The 23,753-nt window shown below is 39.2% G+C and overlaps 1 protein-coding gene across 1 annotated transcript; it reads right to left on the reverse strand.

Moving 5' to 3' along the window:
• Nucleotides 1-16,447: 16,447 nt before the first annotated feature.
• Nucleotides 16,448-18,924, reverse strand: LOC146671312 (uncharacterized). The gene is made up of 3 exons (XM_085405154.1): nt 18,130-18,924; nt 17,852-18,020; nt 16,448-17,340 (listed from the first exon to the last, which is right to left on the reverse strand). Exons 1-3 carry the CDS (start codon nt 18,818-18,820, stop codon nt 17,241-17,243), a joined length of 960 nt encoding a protein of 319 aa, XP_085261280.1. The 5' UTR covers nt 18,821-18,924; the 3' UTR covers nt 16,448-17,240.
• Between the last annotated feature and the right edge of the window lie 4,829 nt (nt 18,925-23,753).

Below are 23,753 nucleotides of genomic sequence, written 5' to 3' on the forward strand. Positions count from 1 at the left end.
TGCTTCTGCTTCAAGAAGATGAAGAAAATATATTACAGTGTGTGCGTGGAAGTGTTTTTTTTTTCTTTCTCCTTCCGAGTGCTCGGAGTACGCGGTGATTTGATACAGAATGCCGAAAATTACTGTTATGAATTATCAGTATTTCTTTCTTTTTTTTAAAGATTTTACAAGTATAGTCATTCATCATTTAATTCTTCTGATCTCATCTGCTGTCAAATGCATGCAAACTGTGAAGGCGCTGGAATATGAACAGAAAGCTTTATGAGCCGCTGTTGGTGTATGAAAAAAAAGCAAACCGCCTTTTTTCGTAATGCAATCATACCACCACCGAGTGTCTTTGCTGTCATGGGCATGTTTAGATTTTATAGATTATCAGTTATTATGATGACATTATTGGTTTTTCTTCCTCTACACTGACTGTGTGCTTGCATCTGTGTTTCCTGCAGTGTTTTTTGTTTTTCGTCTCCTTCAACCACAGCCAATGAACTGATCAATATTACCAGCTTAAAAAGAATCAGTTATTTTAACATATATTTTTAAGTAAATTGCTTCTTAATCATGCATCAAACTCTGTTTTACAATACTGTGCAGTTCAATTAACCAATATTATGCTCAAACAGTCGGTCCATTTGATTTTCGTGGACATGGAGGCTATACTGAATGTCAAAAGAGGTGCATTAGGTCATCTCTGGCTCTGTTATGATGTCATAGTGATGTTATCAGTGGTTATTTAAGCCTGGGCCTGAGGATTTGGATACTTTGATGAGCAGAGCTGTTTGTGTGCAGCTTAATGACACATATGCATTAGGTTTGTAGTAGTATTTTGCTCTAAGAATTTCCAACCTTTATTTTCTAAACTGTGGGAGGGTAATCCTAGCCATCATAGAAGAGGACATGGAGTACACCCTGGACAGGTTGCTAGTCTATTGCAGGGCTAACACGGAGAGACAGACAGCAATTCGTGTAGACATTCACAGCTACAGCATGGCCACTTTAGTTTCCACAAGGATGCTTTACTTGAAACCTTTAGAGAATTCCTCTTACCCATCAGTTACTCAAAACACTCTCCCTCTTTGTCTTCTCATTGCCATCTCTATTGAATTTGAATATTGTTTTGGGATGAATGCAAGAGGCACAGTATTCCTTCAGGTCCTGAAGGCATTCTACATTATGAATTAGGCATCACACATTCTTACATCCACATCACAAATGGCCTTGTGGAGTGGATTTCAATCTCACCTCGGATCCCTTCAGTGCAGCTGGAGGCTGACTGCAGACTCCACAGACACTATGTTGCTCACCTTTATTGCTTTACATGAAATGCCTGCTGTTCCATTCCTCCATGAGTGTGATCCTTTTACAGCGATGTGAAAAATGATGCCCGCTAAACCGCAACTGTGAATTATTATTATTACTATTAAATACAGCTTAAATCAAAGTGGGAACCCTCTTCAGAGCCACTTTTCTACTTGTACATCATCCGTAACACAACAGGCAGGTTTCTATTTGGCATCCAAAGTGAGGGTTGTAAGAAAAGATTAGGCATAATGCAGAAATTGCATGCAAGTGTGATATAAAGTCATATCACTCACTGGTGCGGTGCACACTTCTCTGCTCAGCTTTAGTCATTATTTACTTGATTTCCACACGAGTCCATATGTTCACGGCACGTTTCTGTGGCACAGACCAGCCAACCGGGCGGGCACAAGCACTGTGTAGGTGGGAGCCTCATGTTTGTGCACCACTCGGCTGTCAAAGAAGCCGTGGAAGCATGAAGCGCTGTCAGGAGATGCAGTCTAATGAAGGGATGTACTCTCGCCGAGCAACACAAAGGGAGAGTGACTGACTTGTTCAAGGCCTCTGTCTGGCACCTTTTCTCTGCAGGAGGGACTGAAGACATCATGCTGGATCATGCCTAGCCAAAAGGAAAAGAAAAGAAAAAAAAGTTAAGGCGACTCAAGGAAAAGTTGTGCTTCTTCATCTTATTAAGATTCAAGCGCGCCCACGCTGTGTTAGTAGAAGGACGATTGATTCCAGCCTGTTAATCAAGAGAAATGACAAATTACAAAAACTTGCAGATTCTGTGAAATTTTGATGCTGTTTCAAATACAGACTAAATGCTGAAAGTAATAATAGGAGTAACAATAATGATAATTATAAACAAGAAGCACTCAGAGACTGCTTTAGCTATTATTTACTTGCACCGATGCAGCTCACTATCTGGGCAGTGTTTACTTTTAATAGAATTGTATTGTATTTTGTATATATTAATTTTGATTTCCTTGTTCTTTTTAAACTTTGTCAAGTTTGTAGTGCAGTAAAAACTAGTGAAAAGTGCTTTTGCTGTTTGCCCATTTTAATATACTTGACACGATTTAGAGCGTAATTATTTTTTTTATTTAGCTCTAATTCATGTTTAGCGTTCACTTAGCAAGAAATATTAAGTGGAAAAAATTTTTTTGACCATAAGTCAATTTTATTTTCCCAAAAATATTAATACAATCATTCAGGAATTCAAATTGTTATGTATTTAAATGGTTATAATCTGTTACTGGCAGTGATGGGAATAAAGGGGTTACAAGTAACCGCGTTACTAACGGTGTTACTTTTTTCAGCAACAACTAATCTAACTAATTACTATTCCTATCGTTACAACGCCGTTACCGTTACTAACAAGAAAATGCGGTCCGTTACTGTTTTTTAACAAACAGACGGTTGAAGCTGTCTTCAGCTTACGCATCTTATATCAGTTGCACGGAAGTAGCTGACTATGTAAGTAATCTGGGCGCTACAGCTTTAAACAGCTGCAATCACTTTCTGGAACAACACCTGGAGCTAAGGGGGCAAAACAATCGCATGAGTGCTGCTGTTTGACTGAAGAAGAATAAAGTAGTCGTGGTGAGACAATCACATGACCACTTCAAGATTACAAAGCAACAAGGTGATAGATACCAGTTTTTAAATTGTGTTGATAGGCCACGTAAAACCACAGTCATGATAAACAATATATACACGGTGTTTTTTCCTGAATAGTTTCCTCACATTTGCTGTCTAAGGACAGCGCAGCAAGCACTCTCTGCTTATGAGCAAAAAATAAAAAAACAAAACAAAAAACAGCCCGTTTGTGTTGGAGGAAAAATGTACCGTGTCAACCAATCAAAAATGATATGGCAACATGACATTTGGTTGTTTAGAGAGAGAGAGAGAACGGGCTGGAGAAAGATAGACAACAGAGAGAGAGAGGGCGAGTTTTGAGATGTGAGAGATTTGTGATATTTAGCGTGTGTGTAGTTAATATGTTGTCTTGTGTAGTTAGTGTGTAGTGTTGTGGATTGTTTTGTGTTGTGTGTCAGAACAATGAGCTGCTGTCTCCAAGTAGAAAACAGGAGTGATACACCTGCTGCTGTCAGACCTGCAGGTATCAGGCTGTGATGTTTTCCTTTATAGTGGACAGAAATATTTGGAGCAGCACAAATAATTTGTGTGGCCTCTTACTGAATGCAGAACAGCTGATTGTTCTGTAAATAGTTTGAAATGGTTATTTAAAAAAGCGTAAAAGGTAAATGGATGCAAAAAACTTTGTTGTTTGCAAAACTTGTGCATAGTATTTAAAAATTGACAATTTATATTTGAATTACATTTATGAAGTATGATTCAATAAACATGTTTGTGGTTGTTACGGTAAAAATATCACTTTTCTATTCGGATTTTATGGGGGTTTTTTGTCTCTTTTTAGATCTATTGTGTTAATACAGTATATCAAAATAAAAACATAATTGTAAAATCAGACACGTGAGGTTGTGCTGAGAAGGATGATACCAAACAAGGCAAAGTAAATCGTTTTTAAAGGTGAAATGTAGAGGAAACATCAAAAGTAGTGAAAAATGGCCGATTATACCCTGGACCCAGTGGGTTAAACATTTTTTTTCAAGTAATGCAATAGTTACTTTTCAAGTAATTCATTACTTTTTGAATCGTGTAACTCAGTTACTTTTTGAAGAAGTAACTAGTAACTATAATTTATTACTTTTTCAAAGTAACTTGCCCAACACCGGTTACTGGGATGTACATAACAAAGTCATCATAAAATTGATTAACTATTTTCAAAAAGTATCCCATGGCAACAGGTTCTACTCCGCCTGACAAGCTTTGATCTTTTTTAATTGTCCCACATAGCATTTTTATCACTTTGACCTTCAGATTACTTTATTGACCTTGAAGGAGAGGTCAAAGGCCAAATGTGATGTGATAATATGATTTTTTAAATCTTTGTATGATACTTTCTACATGTTCACAATACACACCACACTTATAAGAATCACAGCTTTTTCAGTTACAAGGTCTTTTGTCAATTTTCAACAAATTACAATAAATCTTAGGTTGACCTTGGTGGATGTAAGTCAGATCTTAATGGATTGTTACATCCCTACAATTTTTTTTATCAGAAGAGTATATCAATGCTTTATGAAAATAGCTGATTAGTGTAACTGCTAGTCACCTTATGCATTGCTGACTATAACAACATTTGTAGCATGCAGGAAAAAAAAGATATTTTATCATAGTTTAAAATAGAACACAAATTGAATCCAGGACACAGGGGTGAGCGTGTGCAGCTGTTTATTACAGTAATACAGACATTATAATGTAGGACCACTGAAGTTATATATAGTGGTGGCCAGGCAGCTGACAGTACAATACTCTAAAGCACTAAGAAAGTGTTACAGTATGAATCTGTCACTGCAGATTATAGTAAATAAAGAAGAAAAAGCCTAAAGCATGCAAAACAAGCTGCCACTACTTTTCTGTAACTTAACAAGCCCGTTTTATAATTTGCCTGAGTTGGCAAATGTGGAGCACTGCATGATGTAAAACTACCTTTTGCTACATTTTCCTCTAGAAGAATATTCACTGAGCATGTCTGGATACACACAGTGGGTTTAAAAGAAGCTCGACGTGAACATGACTTCTGTTTGTTTACAAGAAGACTCGGGGGACACTTTTAAATACAAGATGAAGACAGAAGTGTTTAGATTGAAGGACACTGTCAGTGAAAGGCCGAAGCCTTATTGTATTATGTATGTGTAGCAGGTGGAGTCGCTACAAAAATAGATCAAACGTGTCCACGCAGGCAGGACCCGAAGAACCGTCGGTCCTCGAGTGAGCAAGAATCTGTATGTCAGAAACTGAAAGCAGACATACTTCAAAGCTTATTCAGTGCCGTGTGATCCCTTGACAGGTCACATCGAGCTTACGCATGTTTGATTATTCTCCAGGCTTCCACCTGTATGTGAAGTCCACCAGACACGACAGGTATGCAGCTGTGCTTGATCCAGGATGCCGTATAGGAACCGGGATATTACTGTGATGTAATGTGGGAGCAGATAAGGCCAGGAAAGTAAAGATGTATTGATTTTTCTGTACATCAAGGTCGCTTCCTCTCTCCATGTATTTCCCTCTTTGGGAGTGTGTTTGTGTGTGTGTGAGAAACTGAAAGCATGGCACATTGCACACACGAAAGCTTTTTTCCTTGACTAAAGAATGTCTGATCTGAGGAAGTCACACTGTTAGTATCTTTGATGTTTTGTACAGTCACAGAGAGCGATTGAGAAATAATGCAAAAATAAAAACAGTTAAGTCACACCTTAATGCTTTTAAATGAAACTGATCAGCAACTTGGTAATAAATGCTGTCCCAAGTCGATGCATTTTTAACCAGTGCTTTGCAGCGTCACAAACATCTTTGCTTTGAAAATGTAGTCCTGTATCAAGCTTGTTCATAAGTGTGTCTACATCTGTGTGTGTGTGTGTGTGTGTGTGTGTGTGTGTGTGTGTGTGTGTGTGTGTGTGTGTGTGTGTGTGTGTCTTTAGTACATAAAAAAAGAGCAGGATCAGTGCCTCCACATGAAGGCTCCCTCCCAGAACCCCTGCCAGAGAGAAGCCAGCATCACATCTGTGTGGAATACTAAAATCGTGTCAGAAAGTGCAGGCAAATATTTCTGTACACCAGCTCTTCTCTACAGGGAATGAAGTTCACATAACTGCAGCAATCTCTATTTTTTCCCCAACTTCTCAGCCTCCTTCCTTAACGCTTTCAGTGTTTTTAGTGATCTCTCTGTTCAGATTTAAATGTGATATTGGACTGTTTTGCTTCAAAGGACGATTTTGTTCTCTTTTATTGCCCCATTTTTTGTCTTTTTAATGCAATGACCACTCCCCACAGACACACACACACACACACTCTGCCAGCCTTCTCTCAGGCGAGAACCAGAGAGCCCCCACTTGCCCAGCAGCATCAATAATACAACTAGAACACCCCCCAACACCACTTGCTTCTAAAAATAGACCCTCTTTTTTCTTTAATATTTAATTTGCCCCCTTCTGTCTTTCTTTCTCTTTCATTTTAGCCTTTTTCTCTATTCATTGTCTCTAAATAGGTGATGAGAAAAGATGTCAACAGATGAGTGTTTGTTTCCACCTTTCTACTTCCTACTTTCCATCAGTGACTCTGTTTTCCTGCTGTCCAGCTGCAGCGCTCTGCAGGACCCATCCTTTTAATTTGTATGTGAGTAAGGGCCAAAACTTTTAAACTAGTGTTTTTGTTTATTAAAACACTGTAGTTTAAAAGCACTAGATAGATAGATAGATAGATAGATAGATAGATAGATAGATAGATAGATAGATAGATAGATAGATAGATAGATAGATAGATAGATAGATAGATAGATAGATAGATAGATAGATAGATAGATAGATAGATAGATAGATAGATAGAAATTAAAGAGTATTAAGTTGTGTGAAAATTAAAGTTTTCACCTGACTCTCTCCACCCTCACTGCTTCCACAGGGATTAAAAAGATAAATAGCAACCTGGTGCTGCTAATCAGATCGAATGCACTTGATTTACTGATCATCAGCAAGTGGGAGAACCTCTACAAAGCAGCATTCACCTTGCATTGTGCTGGTATTGTGCAGTTAACACACACATTAAGGTGTGTGTTAACACAATGCCAAGGAGGAAACGCATTGATAATGATCTGAGAGAAGCAACTGTTGGTGCCCATCAATCTGGGAATGGTTATAACGCCATTTCCAGACAATCTGAAGTTCATCATTCTAAAGGTGAGAAACATTCAAGACATCCCAGCAAACTCACCCCAAGATCAAACCGTGCAATGCTCAGAGCTACATCAAAGTCTACAGACCTCAGTTAGCATGTTAAATGTTAAGGCAAAGTAAATTAGGAAAAGGCTGAACAGCTGTGGCTTGTTTGAAGGGGTCGCCAGGTTTGAGTGTCCCTCTATAAAGCACATTAAATAAAAAAGGCACAAATGTCTTGGCATGAACATTTGCCCACACATCTGGAACAATGTCCTTTGGACAGACGAGATCAAAGTGGGGACATTTGGACACACTTCCATACTTGACCTCATACCAGCTGTTAAGTACGGCGGTGGTGGCGTGATGATGTAGGCTTATTTTGCAGTTGCAGGTGTTGTAATAATAACCCAGTAAGTCCAGACTTCTGAAGCAACACTGTAAAGACAAATGGACCAAAATTCCTCCCCAATCATGTGAGAGAATGCTAAAGATTATTTCAAGTTATGGCGGCTAAATGTGGGTCTAAACTCTTGAATCATGGGGTGTACTTAATTTTTCACAGGACTGCAGATGACTGCAGTGCAAAATAGATTGTTTTCTTCTCTTTAAAAAAAAACTAAACCATTGCTTATGTGGAATAATGCTGCTGCTAAACTTCAGGCGATAATTATTTAGAGCTTGCATTTGATTAGTCAAGCATTTCCTAAGATGATCCTGATACAGCAGCTCCATAAATACACATTATTAGGTGTTTGTGGTTTAATCTCTACCAGCCAAATTTCCTCACAGCACAGTTTTTGTATCCACCAGAACTAATTTTCTAATCTTATCATCCCTGTTTGTAGCTCATTAATATGCTGCTAATTTGATGAATTCTGTACCGGAGATATTAAGGGTTCCACACAAACAGCACTGCAAAATAACATATTACTGAGTAAACAACCGTGAAGGCTTTTGTTGTTAAATGGCAGATGTATGGGAAATCCTTGTATTTAATTGCTATTCCTGGACTCATCATACTTGTGACTGATCTGCTGCTGTGGTTTAAAATGACTGTTAATCATTTTTAGGTTCATTTCTTTCAGGTTTCAGGTTTCCACTCTAAACTCTGTGTATACCATGTCTTATAGCAGGAAAAGTACACGTAGTAACAGGTAATTATGACTTTGATTTCAGTAAACTATCCCAGCAAAGAGAGCAAGAAATGCAATAGTTGTAAAAACTAAATAATAAGGCAGAGGATTTACATTCAGATAAGTTCATCTTTATTTGAATGATCAATAGATTGAACTTAAATATTCCTATATGAAAAAAGGGATTGAATTTTAAAAAAGAAAGAAAGAATATAAATAAAAGGTGTAGCTCTTACTTCTGTTTGTTAAAAAGTACAAGAAAAAGATTCCTTGCTTTCTCAGAGTACTTCTCAAACAAGATGGGGGAATTTCCTACTGTGACTGTCTGTAAGCTTTAATCTGCCATCACAGCGACAGATCCAAGCAGAAGGGAAATGCTCACAGAGAAAATCTTGTATGTTTTCAAACCAAAAGCAATCGTGATTCATGCATTCTCGGTTTCTCCGAGAACAGTTCATTTCCCATTGAACAAATACGGTTTTCATGTGGGAGGCGATTTCAGGGGTGGCTGAGTGCACCTTACCCAACGCTGGGTGCACACGTGCGTTTTCCTGGGCGGCTTTTAGTTTTGTGCCCTGCGCCCGATGCTGCAGTTCTGCCCATGAGACTCCTTTGACCCCGCCTCAGACCAATGGAGGGGAAAGAAGGGAGGAGAGGAACGCTCTGCTGAGAGTTGACTTACTGTTTGTTATGTAAAGTGTCCTGATGGGGCACAAAGGTGCCAGCTGATGGGCAGAGAGTTGCTGATGGTGGTTTCAGCTCTGCTTACACATCAGTGTCTCCTTTTGTAATTTAGATCTCTAATAAGCAGGTTTTTTAAATTAACACCACCTCTGGAAAAACAAATACAGCAGTTGGATGGATGTGAAAAAATGACTTTAATATAGGATACAGGAACTAGTTTCAGCGGCATATTTAACTTCATTTTCTTCTGTTTTTAAAGTTATTATTCTCAACACAGAATAGCCTTTACCTTCAGCGTGTTGACTAATTTAGTAAAATTACAATTTAGCTTTTCACGGTGCTCATTATTCATCTCTTTCTAGTTTCCACTCTGATACATTAACTTCATACGATAGTAAACAATAGATTAATTCTCATTGTTTTAGCCTCATAAATCATTCCAGATTATTGTCTTAAGATGTTGGCAAACACATTTTCACCGGCATCGTCTAATGAGGTGTGCAAATTGGTTCTGGCAGGCAGGATTATAGGCGCATTTGTAGTAGGCCACTGTGTCAGGATAGAGCTTACCTGAGCAACATCTTAATGTGATGGATGAAGATGGACTAAACTCAAATGGTGTTGCTTGCGATGAAACGCTGCACAGAATTCCAAATCAGGTGTCCAGAGAGTAGAATGCACAACATTGCAGCGTAATGCATCATTACTTCAGCGCTGCATCCTCGTTTTTGATATCAAATAAACTTTGATAGCGAGGAAATGTGAGCTTTTCTAGTCAGTCATTCAAAAGTATAAATAACAGTGATGTGAGAGCAGATTCGTGATACCAGGAGGGACTTTTCTAAGGCACTGGATCCAGCAACCTTCTACCTACTTTAAAATCAATCACAGTATAAAGCTCTCTGTTCTCGGAAGACTGAACCTCTCACACAGGCTTTCTTTCTTCTGCTAACCTCAGAGGGATCTGTCTGTTACCAAGTCAAAAGTTTGAAAACTGTTTTCAAATCTAAATCCGTGGGAGAATATATATTGTCTGGCAAAGAACTCCCTCAGATTCTGAGCAAAACTTTCTGAAAGCCCTTGGCGCGGCAACTGAACTGGCATTAATGAACGTGCTCGCCGTGATGCCATCCTCTGCTGTGTCACCAGTGTGAGAGTGAGTGGAGGGGTGCTTCCCCTCCACCTTCTTATTATTATAATGCATCAGTGGCGTCTTTAATGTTTTTGTTGCGACACTCAGATGTAAATAAGTTATTAATGTACAGTGAATGCGTCAGGGCTCGGAGCAAAAACATCCAAGTAGAACAAGTTGAATCAGATGAGGTTTACACAGTTCAGTAAATAGAGAATGTGAACTGCTTGTTTTATTGTCTTAACTCTATGTACGATAGAGACAAGACTCAATAAAACAAAACGTTGCAGCGTAGTACCAGTGGCATGCATACAGTATAACTTTGACTTTGACCTAAAACTATCAAAAGAAGATTGTTATTTCAGTCTGCAATCATGTTTGGTGGCACTGCTTTGGAACATTTATGAGTATTAGCAACATGTCACAATACATGTCACAATGTCAGGTTACTCGTTCTTCACTTTTGATCCATTTTTTAGAAAAAGGACCCATGGTACTCAGAGGAATGACAAATTCTGACGCATTGGTATGTGTCAATAAAGACGTGCTTTATTGACGTCTTTATTGACCATAAGAATAGCTGCAGAGAACAGGCAAAGACCACCTTCCCTGACATCTGATGCAGATCCTTTCATTTAGGTGTCTAAGCAGGGATGAAATATGACAGAAACTGCTCAGTTCAGAAAACATTTTCAAGGGTTCCTCCCACTAGCCTTTCATGGGGTAAAAAGTTAAGGCAGAAGTACCGAGTTTCCTTCTAACCCCAGCAGTTTGTTTTCAAGTACCTGAAAGCTAACTGCAATCCCATCAGCCACAGCTGTACTTAGAGCTTTGTTTTAATGTTACCATAGCAGCATGGCAAAGTTAAACGGGTCGAAGTTATTGTGAGCATGTTAATAAGCTGCTAGTGAGGGCTGACTGAATGATTTTTCTCCCTGAAAGTGTTTATTCACGGTTACTGTAAGATTGTAAAGTCAGTGCAGATGAAGGCATCAGAAAGAAAGTTCAGTCCTGTGGGCAGAGGGATAAGCAAGATATTCCAGGTTTTCTTCTACCCAGAAACACTTTCCAGTTCCTCCTCAGGGAAGGCAGTCTCTGCGAGAGGAAAATATATAATAAGAGATATAGAATCTCTCTTGTGGGTGTACCCCCAGCTCTCTACCCGATTGGGTAAGCCTTCTTATGTCACAGAGGAGCTGTGGTTCTACTCGAAGCTCCTAACCCTTCCTCTGAGGTTGAGCCCAAACACCCTACAGAGGAAACTCGTTTAGGCCACTTGTATTCACAGCCTTTCTCTTTCAATCATTACCCAGATCTCACTACCACAGGTGAGGATGGGAATGTAGATGTACTGGTAAATCAAAAGCTTCTCACTTTGGCCAAGCTCTGTTTTCACAACCACAGTCCAGTACAATCCCCACATTATCACTGATGCTGCCAGTGATGATTCTTGATTATGTTGGGGTATTGAGGAAAATTTCTCAAGGGGCTTCTCAAACTCATGTCATATCATCTGAATCCAACAACAAAAATAACAATAACAAATGTTAAAGTTCAAAGTAAACAAAAGAAATATTGCGATGCTCATGGAAGTTAAATTATTCAATCGAGTGTCTCTCCCGCACAGCTGAGGCTAGACTAGCAGCATTTGGCTATTTAACATTATATTTAATGGTTATTAGCTGCTCCACTCGCCACTGTGCTGCTTTTCTCTGCTTCCTCTTTGTTTCCACTCACTTCATTTTCTTTGTGTTGTTATCATGTTATCAGTAGGTTTATTTAAACAGAATCCAGTCCGGTGGGACCCCGTTAGGTCTCACTACTCTCATTGCAAACTTTGCACATTGCTTATGCTCTGGCTTATAGTTTGTGAGCCTTCGAGGTGCCCCCACTGGCCTAGGGCCCCAAATAGTCCCTATTTCCACTTAGTCGACTAAGAAGTCCCTAATCTTTACCAAAACAATCTCGAAAAGTTGTAAACTAATACCTTCTGCGTGTCCAAATTTTCCAGAAAAGAATGACAAACAAAAGTTAAAAAGTTAAGTAAGAGCAGCCTTTTGGCTCTTGTGTATTGTCATTTGGGATCAGGACAGACACACTTCCACAGTAACTGATGAAGGAAACAGCAAAGCAATGACGATGAAGAGTGGCCATCGACTGCTGAGGCTGGGGAACGAGCCTATGTTCGTGTTAAATGTAATGTTTCACAGATTTGTGAAGCCCAGCTCATGCTAAGTCAGTTTATTTACCATTCTCTTACTCCCTCCTCCCCTGCTCACTTACTCACTCAGCCAGTTTTCTGGGCTTTTTCTCTCATTTTCCCTTTTTTCCAACTTATGTTAAACCACCTTGGGTCAAGTACTGTTCAAGGTTTCGATCTTCCTGCTTGTAGAGCTTTTGCAGATATTTTCCAGTGTCAGCATATTTTTCTGCAGCATTGAGAGCATGGAAACACGTTAGCTTGTTTCCACTAGCATGCTACCTTCCCAGCACACAATATTTTAGGCTTGCTTTGTACCTTTGCTCAAGAAGGCCTTCAATTACATCAGGAATTCAGAGAGACGCTGCCTTGCGGTTCGTACTTACACAAGTGAAGTCTCATCAGTGAAAATCCTTGGATGTCAGTGCTGAGATGAAAGCTAAAAGCCATCTTCTCCCAGCAGAGGCACTGCTGGTATGAATGCTAGTACTAAATCTGAAGGGGAAAAATGGCTGCAGATGCTCTACATGCATATAACAGTACCTCTATATTTACTTTTTAAAAGCCCTGCTCGTCATGCATGCAGGATGGTTTTGGGCCAGGCATCGCAGCATCTTCTTTAAAGTGGCTAGTCCTCACTCCTCAGCATTTCTTGAAAAAAGTGTACTTTGCCAGTTTGAAATACGTGTGCAACCAAAGGATCTTCTACCTTTTCTTAACAAGACCTTCAATTACATCAGGAATTCAGGGAGATGCTGGCTGGTGGTTTTCAGTTACACAAGTGAAGTTTCATCACTGAAATTTCTTGGATGTTTGTGCTTAGATGAATAATAAGCCTCACTGCGAGTAACTTTTCTAAATCCTGATTTTGCGTCCTGAGAATGGGTTTCTTTTAAACTCAGAGCCCATGTGATTCCTGTAAGAGCTCAATATTTTTATTGTATTTGCCTCAGTAAGGCTAATTTAATATCTCAACACCAAATACTGCCTGTTTACACTGGAGACACCTCTCAGGGCTCAGCAGCTGTCAATTCAAACTCAATGTGCCTCACAGGTGCCAGATCCACTCTGCCTCTTGTAAGCCTTGGTGCATCGATCAAAGCAAACTTCCAGCCAGGGATTCAAAATGCAATACTGTGCATTTCTGCAAAGTCAAACTGACCAGGCTTTCAACTTACTGAAGGTTCAATATTTTCTGAGAGCAACACTAACACCAGAAAATAAATGTGATCATGTGGAGTTTTGGTGTTAAAGTACCCCATATGGAAAGATATATATAAATCTTATAAAGTTTGTATCTGTCTTGTGTGAAACTTGTATGAAAAGCATATAAGAGTGAAAACAGATATAAGATCCCTTGAAAAATTATATAATGAAACTTGTATGTTTTGGATACTTACTAAAACAATATATGAAAGTAATGAGAAAGTGGCCACTTTCATGAGTAATCACATATAAGTTTTTACTATTTCTTTTCCATATGGGACAGTATACATACAAACATTATTGTTTATGGGACTGAAACATGAATGTTCTGTTTACTAGTAACATACAAAGCACTGGTCCGTGCATATTTCTGTCTCAGTTTTACCAGGCTTCCAAGAAAACTCAAAGAAATGTTTCCATATCGTTCAAAGCTAGTCCTCTGTGACGTCAAAAGGAGGCGAAAAAAGTTTAGAAAATAAAACAAAAATAAATATTTGTCAATACTTAACACATGGTTGAAGTATGATTGGTACAAAACCTCTTTGGTTAGTTTTCTGGTTCATAGTTTACGCACTATGAGATGTGAAGTGTTATGTATTAGCTCCATGGTGATAATCATAAATACATGGTACACACAATTAACACAGGTAACTATAAAAAAAAAACATCAGCAATGTTAGAACCAAGAGTTCTTTTTTGGTTTTAAAGATTGATGTTTTGTTGACCCGTCCATCCACTATAACACTTTGCATGTAGACTTTGTGTGCTCTGAAAGGTCATCGCATCAAGTTTATCATCCTCTGATAACCTCGGTTTCTGGAGAAATGTGTTATTTAACATATAGCTTCTTTTAAAGCACTAATGACTGATGAGCCACTGGCATCTAAGAGGTAAGATTAGTCTCAGTGCTGACTTCTTAAATATGGACCCCTGTTATGGGCCCATTTCTCATTATGTTGAGTTTTTTGTGTTATTTTGAAATCTGTGTTTGTATTACACGTCATATCAATCATCTTTGGGTCTTTTTTTCTGTTTCCTGCCCTTGTTGATTCAGAAGTCTTAGTACATATGCATTGTTGGGGAGTAACAGAATGCATGTACCGGCGTTACGTATTTAAAATCCACAATATGAGTAACTGTATTTCATTACAGTTACCGTTTAAATAGGTGATAATGAGAATACAGTTACTTTGTTGAAATAAATCGATTACACGATGGTCATTTCCTGTTTCATATGTTAGGCTGTCCCCTCTCTAATTTTGGTAATTAAACAAATTGCTGGAAACCCAAACAAAACACACAATAAGAGGATCTAATGTAAGCGTCATGTTAATGTTGGTGGCGTCAGTTACACAGTGGACCCCAAGCCAGCACAGCAGAACCAGAAGTGCACGGGCAGGAATGCATTTCTTACTTGGAAATTCCAACACCAGCGAAATCTGACCATGCAATGCAAACTCTGTTTGCCACCAAACAAGCTGCTGTCAGCAGAGCAGCAAAACACTTCAACCTCCAACCTAAAGAAATACAGAAAAGACTTTTCTAACTTGCTTTTCATGCACAGCAAACATCTTTGGTGCCAAAGAACTTTGTATATAGACATTTGTAGTTCCAAAGACTGACCAATACAGACTTTGGAGATCCCCTAACCCAGGGGTGGGCAATCCCAGTCCATGAGGGCCGGTGTCCCTGCAGGTTTTAGATTTCACCTTGGGTCAACACACCTGAATCACATGATTAGTTTGTTACCAGGCCTCTGGAGAACTTCAGGACATGTTGAGGAGCTAATTTAGCCATGTAAATCAGCTGCGTTGGTTCAAGGACACATCTAAAACCTGCAGGGACACCGGCCCTCGTGGACTGAGATTGCCCACCCCTGCCCTAACCTGTATCCTTCCTCTTCTACAGCCATAAGGTGGTTGTTTTGACCTCGATTGTAATTGACACTTATAAATAAATGTCACCCTTATCAGTGCATTAGCTGATATTTATTTAAACTAGATTTTCCAAGACTTAAGTTAAACTGTAAGTTTTAACTGTCCTGCAGAAGGGGTTATATTTTGAAATGATAAATAATCCAGAAGAATTTCTGCACAGCTGCTTTAAATGAAGAACTGCCTGTGGTACTATGTTGAGTTGTCCACCCTTAAAAGTTTCGTTTTTAATGACTCATGTTTGCTACAAATACAAGTGCAACAAATAAGCTGGCAAGAATAAGAAAAATGTGTATATGTGGTCCAAAAAAGTTTAATTTAGAAAGAAAAAAGTATCATCAAATATTTTTTTCCTCCCCACTTTCCAGAGCAGGATTTTGGCTCTGTGCTATAGTGACTCATTGTGTATCTGTGTGAGCAGGCATCAGTGTGAGCTATTTAGGGAGGTATGGTCACAGCGCCTGGCCTGCTGTGTCTGTCTGATCTCTGATGGAAGAGCTAGCTCTGGCTGAGTGGTCATGACCCTCCCACATAGTACTGGAGGTTGGGTGGATAGAAATGCAGACTGAATGGCAGGGAGCACAATACCCGCTCTTTAATATCACCGCCTAATGCATTTGCAGTAGAAACACCTGCTGGTGATTGCTTTCATCTCGTGGCCCGAAGAGATCTGGTGTCATTGTCTGTTTGGGTCTGTTTGATGGCGACTATCAGAAAAAGAGAATCTTTTGAATAGCTGCAAAGTTGTAATGCACACCAATCTTTCGCTAATGGCTTCCCAAACATTTCAGAATTTAAAGAGGAGTTTTTTCCTTTTTCCTTCACTGTAAAAAAAAAAAAAAACGTGCTGTTTTTACAGGAAAACCCTGGCAGCTGGGGTTACCAGGGACTTCCTGTAAAAACGCTTTACAGATGCAACTTGTAAATTGATTTACAGTGAATGAATCTCAGATTAAAACTGTTAAATCTACAGGAAAAAGAAGTTAATTTCACATAGATGTGATATATAAATACACTATTTCCTGTATCTTTTACAAGTAATAAATGCTTTTTGTGGATCCATAAACTGCAAAATTAACAGGGAAATATCGTACAAAGAACTAATTTAAAATGGTAGAACTACGGTGAAACTGTGCATATTAAATGGAGCTGCTCTGTAAATTATACATAAAATCTATGCTGAATATTATATGTTTTAATGTAAAATTTTAACCATAACCCAGCAAATTTCTTACTGCTACGCCTACACCCAAACATGCAAAAATACACATGAGAAAACACAAGAGAGGAAAATATCACTTTTGGGAAATTTATTTTGCAGCCACATTAGCAAAATGACAGCAAATGGATCCATTTTTCCAACTAACACAATATGCAAGGCACACAGCAACTACACAATTCAATCAAAATATAGGCTATAAAAGCTGTGGAACATTCCTGCAAAGCAAGAACCATGTTCATGAAACAAGCATTTGTTAGACCCTCCACCAGAAAAAGTTAAATAACCTGTTAAGACTTTAAAACAAAAAACACATATTGTGCCAAAACTGATCATAATCACCGTGCAACGCAACACGCACCCTGCTGTCACCACAACCATGGCCCTGGTCAGAAAACATCAGCAAAACCACGTGGTGAAACAAACCTACACATGTGGTCTAGAAACACTGCAGTAGCAGCATGTTGTTTTTTTTCTTTTCTTATGTAAATAAAGAACATCTTCATGAATTGGCTTCATGCATTCGACCAGTAAAAGGTTCCAGTACACATTGTGGAACAAAATTAACAAAGTAAAACTAACAGTCCACAGAGAGTCAAGATTTAGGCTTAGCGCCACTCGTGGTCGGCGAGATCCTAAATCAGGGTGAGGACTCGAGGGTTCACACTGAGACGACGCTTTGAGTTTTTGTTCTCTACTTTGGTTCCTTTTTCTGGGTTTATGGAGAAGAAACACCTGTAGAATAACAATCATATAAAAGTTTATTAAGCATTTTTATAATTGATCAGTTAAAATACACATACAAAGTAAGTAAAAATTAAGTATATACATATATATACAGTCATGGCCATGACCACGTTCAAGACAAAGTATAACCAAAATGCTGTGGGGAAGTGAACAATGCATGGTCAAAAGTATTGGCACCCTTCACGAGTGTCTTCTGCAGTGATATGTCACACTTTAGCATTGTTAAAATCCAAAGCAAAGGTTATAGGTAGTCAGACGTCAGTTGACGCTTGGTCTAGCCCTGAGTCTCGGCCAGGCTTGGACCCAGATTCAGACTGTTAATGTATTTAAAAAAACCAAACAAACAAAAAAAACAACAACAAAAAACAGAAAAAACAACTGAAACCGGCTCCAAAGCCGACCGAGACTCAGAGCCAGACCTGGACTCGAACCACATCAAAGCCAGACTCCAGATCCCAGAGTCTCAGTTATAAGAAATAACAAAGCCATATTTGTTCACCTCTGAAGAAACTCTAAAGTGGAAGCCAGCTCAGATGGATAATGGATGTTGAAATTGTAGTAGCTCCCGAACATGAGGCACAGTGCAGAAATGAAGGAGGATATGTTTGTGCTGACGAGGTGCCGATCAACACTCAGCATGTATCTTCTTGAGGAATAGCAGGACTGTCCTGTGAAGAAATTATTTAACAGGTTATATCAATAAACACGGCAGTCACATGACATTCTATAAAAAATGCACTTAAAAAAAAGAGAGAGAGAGCTATGAAACAGACTTACCACACATGATAATAGTGGGTGTCAGAGGCACTTGCTCCAGTTGTACCTCATCTGCCAGACATGTATCTTCAACACAGAGAAGCATGGACTCCTCCTTCTCTTCAAAGTAGCTGAGTAGCTGTTTAAGGTAAAAGAGACACATGTTTCTGAGATAAGAATGACTATCCTTCTCTGGCATATCACTGGCTGAACTAGCAGATGCCATGGTTTCATGTGTGTTTTCTGAATATTCTGTACTGTCATTTGGGGGCTGAGGACGAGATTCCTTGTACATGTCATCAATACCATCTGGGGAACAAGCTTTATGCTTCCTACAAATGTGAGAAGTAAATGATGACTTTTTTGTAAACATATGCTTACAACCACTTACTGGACATGACACAGACCTGCCCCCTGCAATATGATCATTTAAGTGAGACACTAGCTCTTTCACTGTTTGAAAATGGCGGGCACATAATGAAACTGCACATTTTAAATCTGCAACAAGAGCTTTAGGAGTAGCTTGAAGTGCAGGTGCATTGTGCACACGATAAAAATGCCCCTTGAAAGCAGAGTACGTGGTGAATGTTTGGCTGCAATTGGCGCCAACACATTTAAAAATACAACAAGGCTCATTCTTATGCACTCTGCAATGTAGTACATAGCCTCTTAATGTGACCAATACCTTTTTACAAAAGACGCAGATGATCATTTTTAGTATTTCTAAAGTTTGCCTGTGCTTTTCAGCTGAACTAGCATGCTAGCGCTAGGTTATGAGCCTTGGTCTAAATATCAACTGGTGCTTTTATCTCGAAAAAACGTCGCCAAGATATTGAACTTACCGTGCAGACTTTCTGACGAACAAACACAGATCCTCAAAAAACACTTGAAATCGTATGTTTGTAATTTGTCCTAACAACGTAGTTGCTGAAAGTTCGATGTTTTCTTCTCCCGTCTTCTCTCTCCTGCTGGCTCGTTAGCTATAGTCGTGAACTAGGCGCTCTTCTCCTCCCGCCCTCACGTCATTATCCAATCAGAGACGAGCTTCAGATGCACATTCAAAATTAGGCGCGCTCAGTGCAACTGTGAGTGGCCTGAAGTAGCTTACAGCTCTGTGGAGATGAGGCACCATAGAGATCCTATGGGAGGCACTGTAAGTTTGTTTAGCCTTTAATAATGAGACATTGCTGACCTAACCCAAAAAAGTATTCTAGTCTAAGTATCACATTGCAATTAAAAGAAACATAAAGAATACAAGCATTATGACAGAAGCATTACTTAGTCGTTAAATAATAATTTCTTATTGGTTACCCTACAATAGGCTGCAAATGATTTAAGAAAAAAACATGATGTAAACAATTTTAATTGTATATTTTTATATAGCCTATAAATGGAGAGGCAACCTCTCAGGTTCACAATGACATCTTCTGTGAAAACATTTTTATTAGTCCAATCCATGACTTTGCATCATTTCATGAATCATGTTAAAAGTAGGCCCAGTACATCCATGCAGTTGTAAAGTGACTTACATATACGTCATGTGTTTTTAAGAAAAACTGACTAAAACTGTGATTTTTACAGTATTTGCATGTCAAATTAACATGATTGTTTGGTTATGAGTATTACGGTGTTTCACTGTTTTTATTCACAGTATTTGTAGTTTTAACCAATAAATTTGATTATAATCACACATTCATGTTGTAAATATAACAGGAACATTCTGTTTAAAGGTTTACAATAATTCACTGTGATCGAAACAGGAAAGTTGTGTTTTGGGGTTTACTATACATTTCTGTAGGGGTTTTACATGGTTTTTATGTCAATTTCACTGCCCTTTTTTACAGTGTTTCTTTGTTTCCCTCTTTTTTTCAGCTCACATTAAATCTTATGGGCAGATTTCACAGCTACAAAGAGTAACTGGGTGGCCAAAGAGACATGCACTGTTCGATGAACTGCTCTCAGTTCTGACTTAACCTGACTTTTTTCCGTCCCCAGAAACTCTTGGCCTGTCTTGACCTATCGATTTGTGTTCTGTGCCTGGTGCTTTGTTTATCTGACCCAAGCTTGGCTGGAATTTATTAGGAAGACTTCACTCTGCTTTCTGCTTTTGTTTCAAATGGTCGTGGCAGTAGGATTTTCTTGTTTCATCTGAAAACTTGTTTCTACTGGAAAAATGAGAAATGTGTGGGAGCTGTTTCGTAGGGTAGGTTATTTCGATTTTGGAAGGTTCATTTACTCAAACACGGAGCCAACTGTTATTGTTCATTCTCCCCATCATCTGTGTGCATTGCCAGGGGCATGTTTACAGCTTAGACTGTGCCCTGTATGATGGAGTTACAGAGTAAAGCTGTGGCTGATGGAGGGTATCAGGTGTTTAACTGTGACCTTTCGTTTCACTGTCTTTAAAGGTTATCTTCTGATTGGAGGGAATGCATTTCTTACTGGATACAATATGACAAATAATGTAGAGCAAAGTGACTTTGAAACATATGCTGTATTTAAATTAAAGGGGGCTCCAGAAAGGACTAAAATGGACGATGGCATATACCCTTCATTATTAAAAGAAACAGTCCTTATGCTGATGTGTCAGTGTCGGGCTTACTATCCTGACATGTCAGTCATATATTATAGAAACTTATAGTTTACCTCCTTATAATTACACTATACTTGAATTAGAATTAGATGTGGAATAGAAGTTTACATTTATGTGCCTTCACTCTGAGGGAAAAACCTCCACCTCCAACACTTTATCAGTCCCAGTTGCTGAAAATAAAAATGATCTGATCCTTAGCAGCTCTTAAAATTAGGTAAATAAACCTCGTGGCATATTGCACCAAGTAATATTTTTGTAAACAAAAACTAAGCCAAAATTTGGAAGTCATCATGTGTGGAAAAACTAAGCACACCCTTACTGCTTCCATACAAATTAAAAGGGTTAGTAGCAACCAGGTGCTACTAATCAAAATCACTTGATTAATTGATCCTCAGCCAGTGTGAGCGACTCTGTGAAAGCAGAAGTTTGGGCAGGTTGCAGGTCTGGAGTGTTCAGGTTTGCCAAAGAGGAAAGAATTGCGCGGTGATTTCAATGAAGCAATTGCCCATCAGACTGGGAATGTTTACAAGGCCATTTCCAAGTAATTTGAAGTTCATCGTTCAACAGTGAGAAAGATTCAACACAGTTGTCAGTCTTCCCAGGAATGGATGTTCCAGCAAATTCACCCCAAGGTCAAACCATGCAATTCTCAGAGAACCTGCCAAAACCCAAGAGCTGCACCTCTGACTCTACAGGGATCAGGTAGCATGTTAAATGTTTAACTACACGACAGGACAATTAGAAAGACTAGCTGTATAGCCTCTCGTCTGTAAAAAAAGATGTGAAGAAGAGTGTGCAACATATCCTCCACAATGATGTGAGCTTATAAAGTCATACAGAAAATGATTAGTCTGTGTTAAATAAATGATTTGGCATAATATGTGATGATGTTTATTTCTGGTTGTATTTACCTGACTTTAAGATCCATTAAGGACCAGATAATCTTGTCCTGATATTAAAAAGCAGACATTGTGCAAATTTAAATATAATATATTAACGTGCATAACTCTGAGACTTCGAGTCCCTTTCTGTCAGTGTGAAGTCATTTCACTACACATTTTAAATCCCTGAAATATCTTAATGTAAGAAAAAAGTGCAAATTCAACAGTGGGTCTCAGTTTTAAAGAAATGCTGCTGTAGTGTAAAGGAGAGAAATCTGCCAGCATGAAAAAATAAATTGCTAAATTACAAAAGAATTGCCAGGAAGCACTCCTTTTGGAGTCTTTGCCAGGCCAATTCTAGCCCATGGGCCTTATGTTTGACACCCCTGATATATAGAGAGAGGAGGTAGATGAAAAGAGACTGGAGGGAAATAAAATTGTCTTGTAATTTCATGCAGGCCTACTTGGAAATAAAAACATAATCTCCAATTGGTTCAGGTGTTGTCGAAGACGCTTCATTACAGCTCAGTTAAAAGCAAAACTTAAATCCTTTATTTTGAGCTGTCTGATCATTCATTTCCAAACACTGCCATCCAGGGGTTTGCTGCCATTGTTCTTGGATGGATCTGCAGTAAATGTTTTCCTGGAACTGCACTCAAAAGAAAATGTGTGGAAGCTCTGATTGAAACAGCTTAGCACAGAGCGGTGCATCCTAGATGCATGTTAATGTGGATATTTAGTAAATCAGCAAAGTGGGTTGGATCTCTTGTCTCCACTCGTACGCTCCCTGAATTTGACACAACAGTTTTTCCTCAGTGCAGGAATTGTGCACTTTGCTTGTAGCAGAAAGCACAAAGGCATTAACCCCAAAACGCTCCTCTGTTGTCAAGCAGCCCATTTACTTTAACTTCCACGCTTTTTTCGGATAACTGGAAGCAGCAGAAACAAACAACGGGAGACGTGTCCAGCTGTTCCTTTCCTGCTGCTGCATACAGTACTGCTCCAGCAGTGGTGTTACTTTAAAAAACATTTTTCTGGAAGCTGCAGAGAGCCTCCAAGAGACTGCGAGCCTTACCACGCAGAGGTTTAAAGGAATAGCCTTGTAGGCAGAGCCTGTCAATACAAACCACAGAGAGCTGATCCAACCTGATGCCGTGAGCGTGGTGAGCAAAATTTGATACAAGCGAATCCATTAAAAATTGACTGAATGTCATCAATAAAAGCGTAGAGGCCCACTGCAGTCCTTGTAACAAGAAGGCAACGAAACTCTCTCCCAGCAAACCTCTAACTACAACACAAGACAAACCCCAAGGCTGAAATCTTTGGCACTTTTTTCTTTTTTTGTTTGGACCGCCTCCTCAGAGTATCTCCTTAATCCAGTTAAAATCATTTCTGTAGCTGAAGCATCTACATTTATATTAGCTCGAGCCATGTGTTTTCACATTCACATGCGCCATCCTTCTGTTTATTCATGAGTTTGTTTCCATCCAGAGAAGGAGATAAACACACATATTTTCCCAAGAGAAGTGGGGAGAGTTATAAAAAAACTGAATTTCTCATGCAAGTTTATAACATCGACACACTGACTGATTGTCGCTGATTGTCTGCATCACCTCCGGGCTGCGTCCATCCAAATTTTGAGGGCCGTGCCGTATTAGTAAGGGGCTCTCCTCATCAACACAGCTGTGTGTGGGTTGTGCACTGTTGATCCTCGGAGACGCAGCCGAAGCGAACATCTCTCCCACCGCCTTTTATCTGCGCTTCACATACAGCTGGAGGCAGAACTAACAGGCGCAAAAACTTCCATCGAGTGATATCATTATTTGAGAACTTCTGAGAAGCCCCCAGTGAATCACAGTGACATCTGACTTGCCATATATTGATAGTGCAGTTTTTGTTAGCTCATCAGATGACAAATTCCATTTAATCCACCCACGGCTCAAATCATCCGTACAGTATTCAGAGCGCGATGGTGTTTACCCAGAGTCACGACGCAAAGACCCGTTTCATTGTGTTCTGGTTGTTTTGTCATTTAGATGAAACGCGATGCAGTTTTACCTCTTCGGCACTTATCAGATGCCGATCTCTCCCTGTCAGCGAGGCGCTTCTTTTAAAATGGCCACCAAACTTGTAGACACAAGACTGGCAGCTTGGTTTTCTAGCCATATTCA

Source organism: Rhamphochromis longiceps, linkage group LG4 (genome assembly GCF_057381845.1).
Source record: "Rhamphochromis longiceps isolate RC_006_pf linkage group LG4, R_longiceps_female_GT1.1, whole genome shotgun sequence".
Lineage (NCBI taxonomy): Eukaryota > Metazoa > Chordata > Actinopteri > Cichliformes > Cichlidae > Rhamphochromis > Rhamphochromis longiceps.

Excerpts from the sequence above, each read along its gene's own strand:
- LOC146671312 (XM_085405154.1), bottom strand. The coding sequence starts at position 18,820 with ATGATCATCTGCGTCTTTTGTAAAAAGGTATTGGTCACATTAAGAGGC. Across the intron at positions 18,021-18,129 it reads ACCCACTATTATCATGTGTG|GACAGTCCTGCTATTCCTCA; the intron begins GTAAGTCTGTTT and ends ATTTCTTCACAG. Across the intron at positions 17,341-17,851 it reads ACTTTAGAGTTTCTTCAGAG|GTGTTTCTTCTCCATAAACC; the intron begins GTGAACAAATAT and ends GTTATTCTACAG.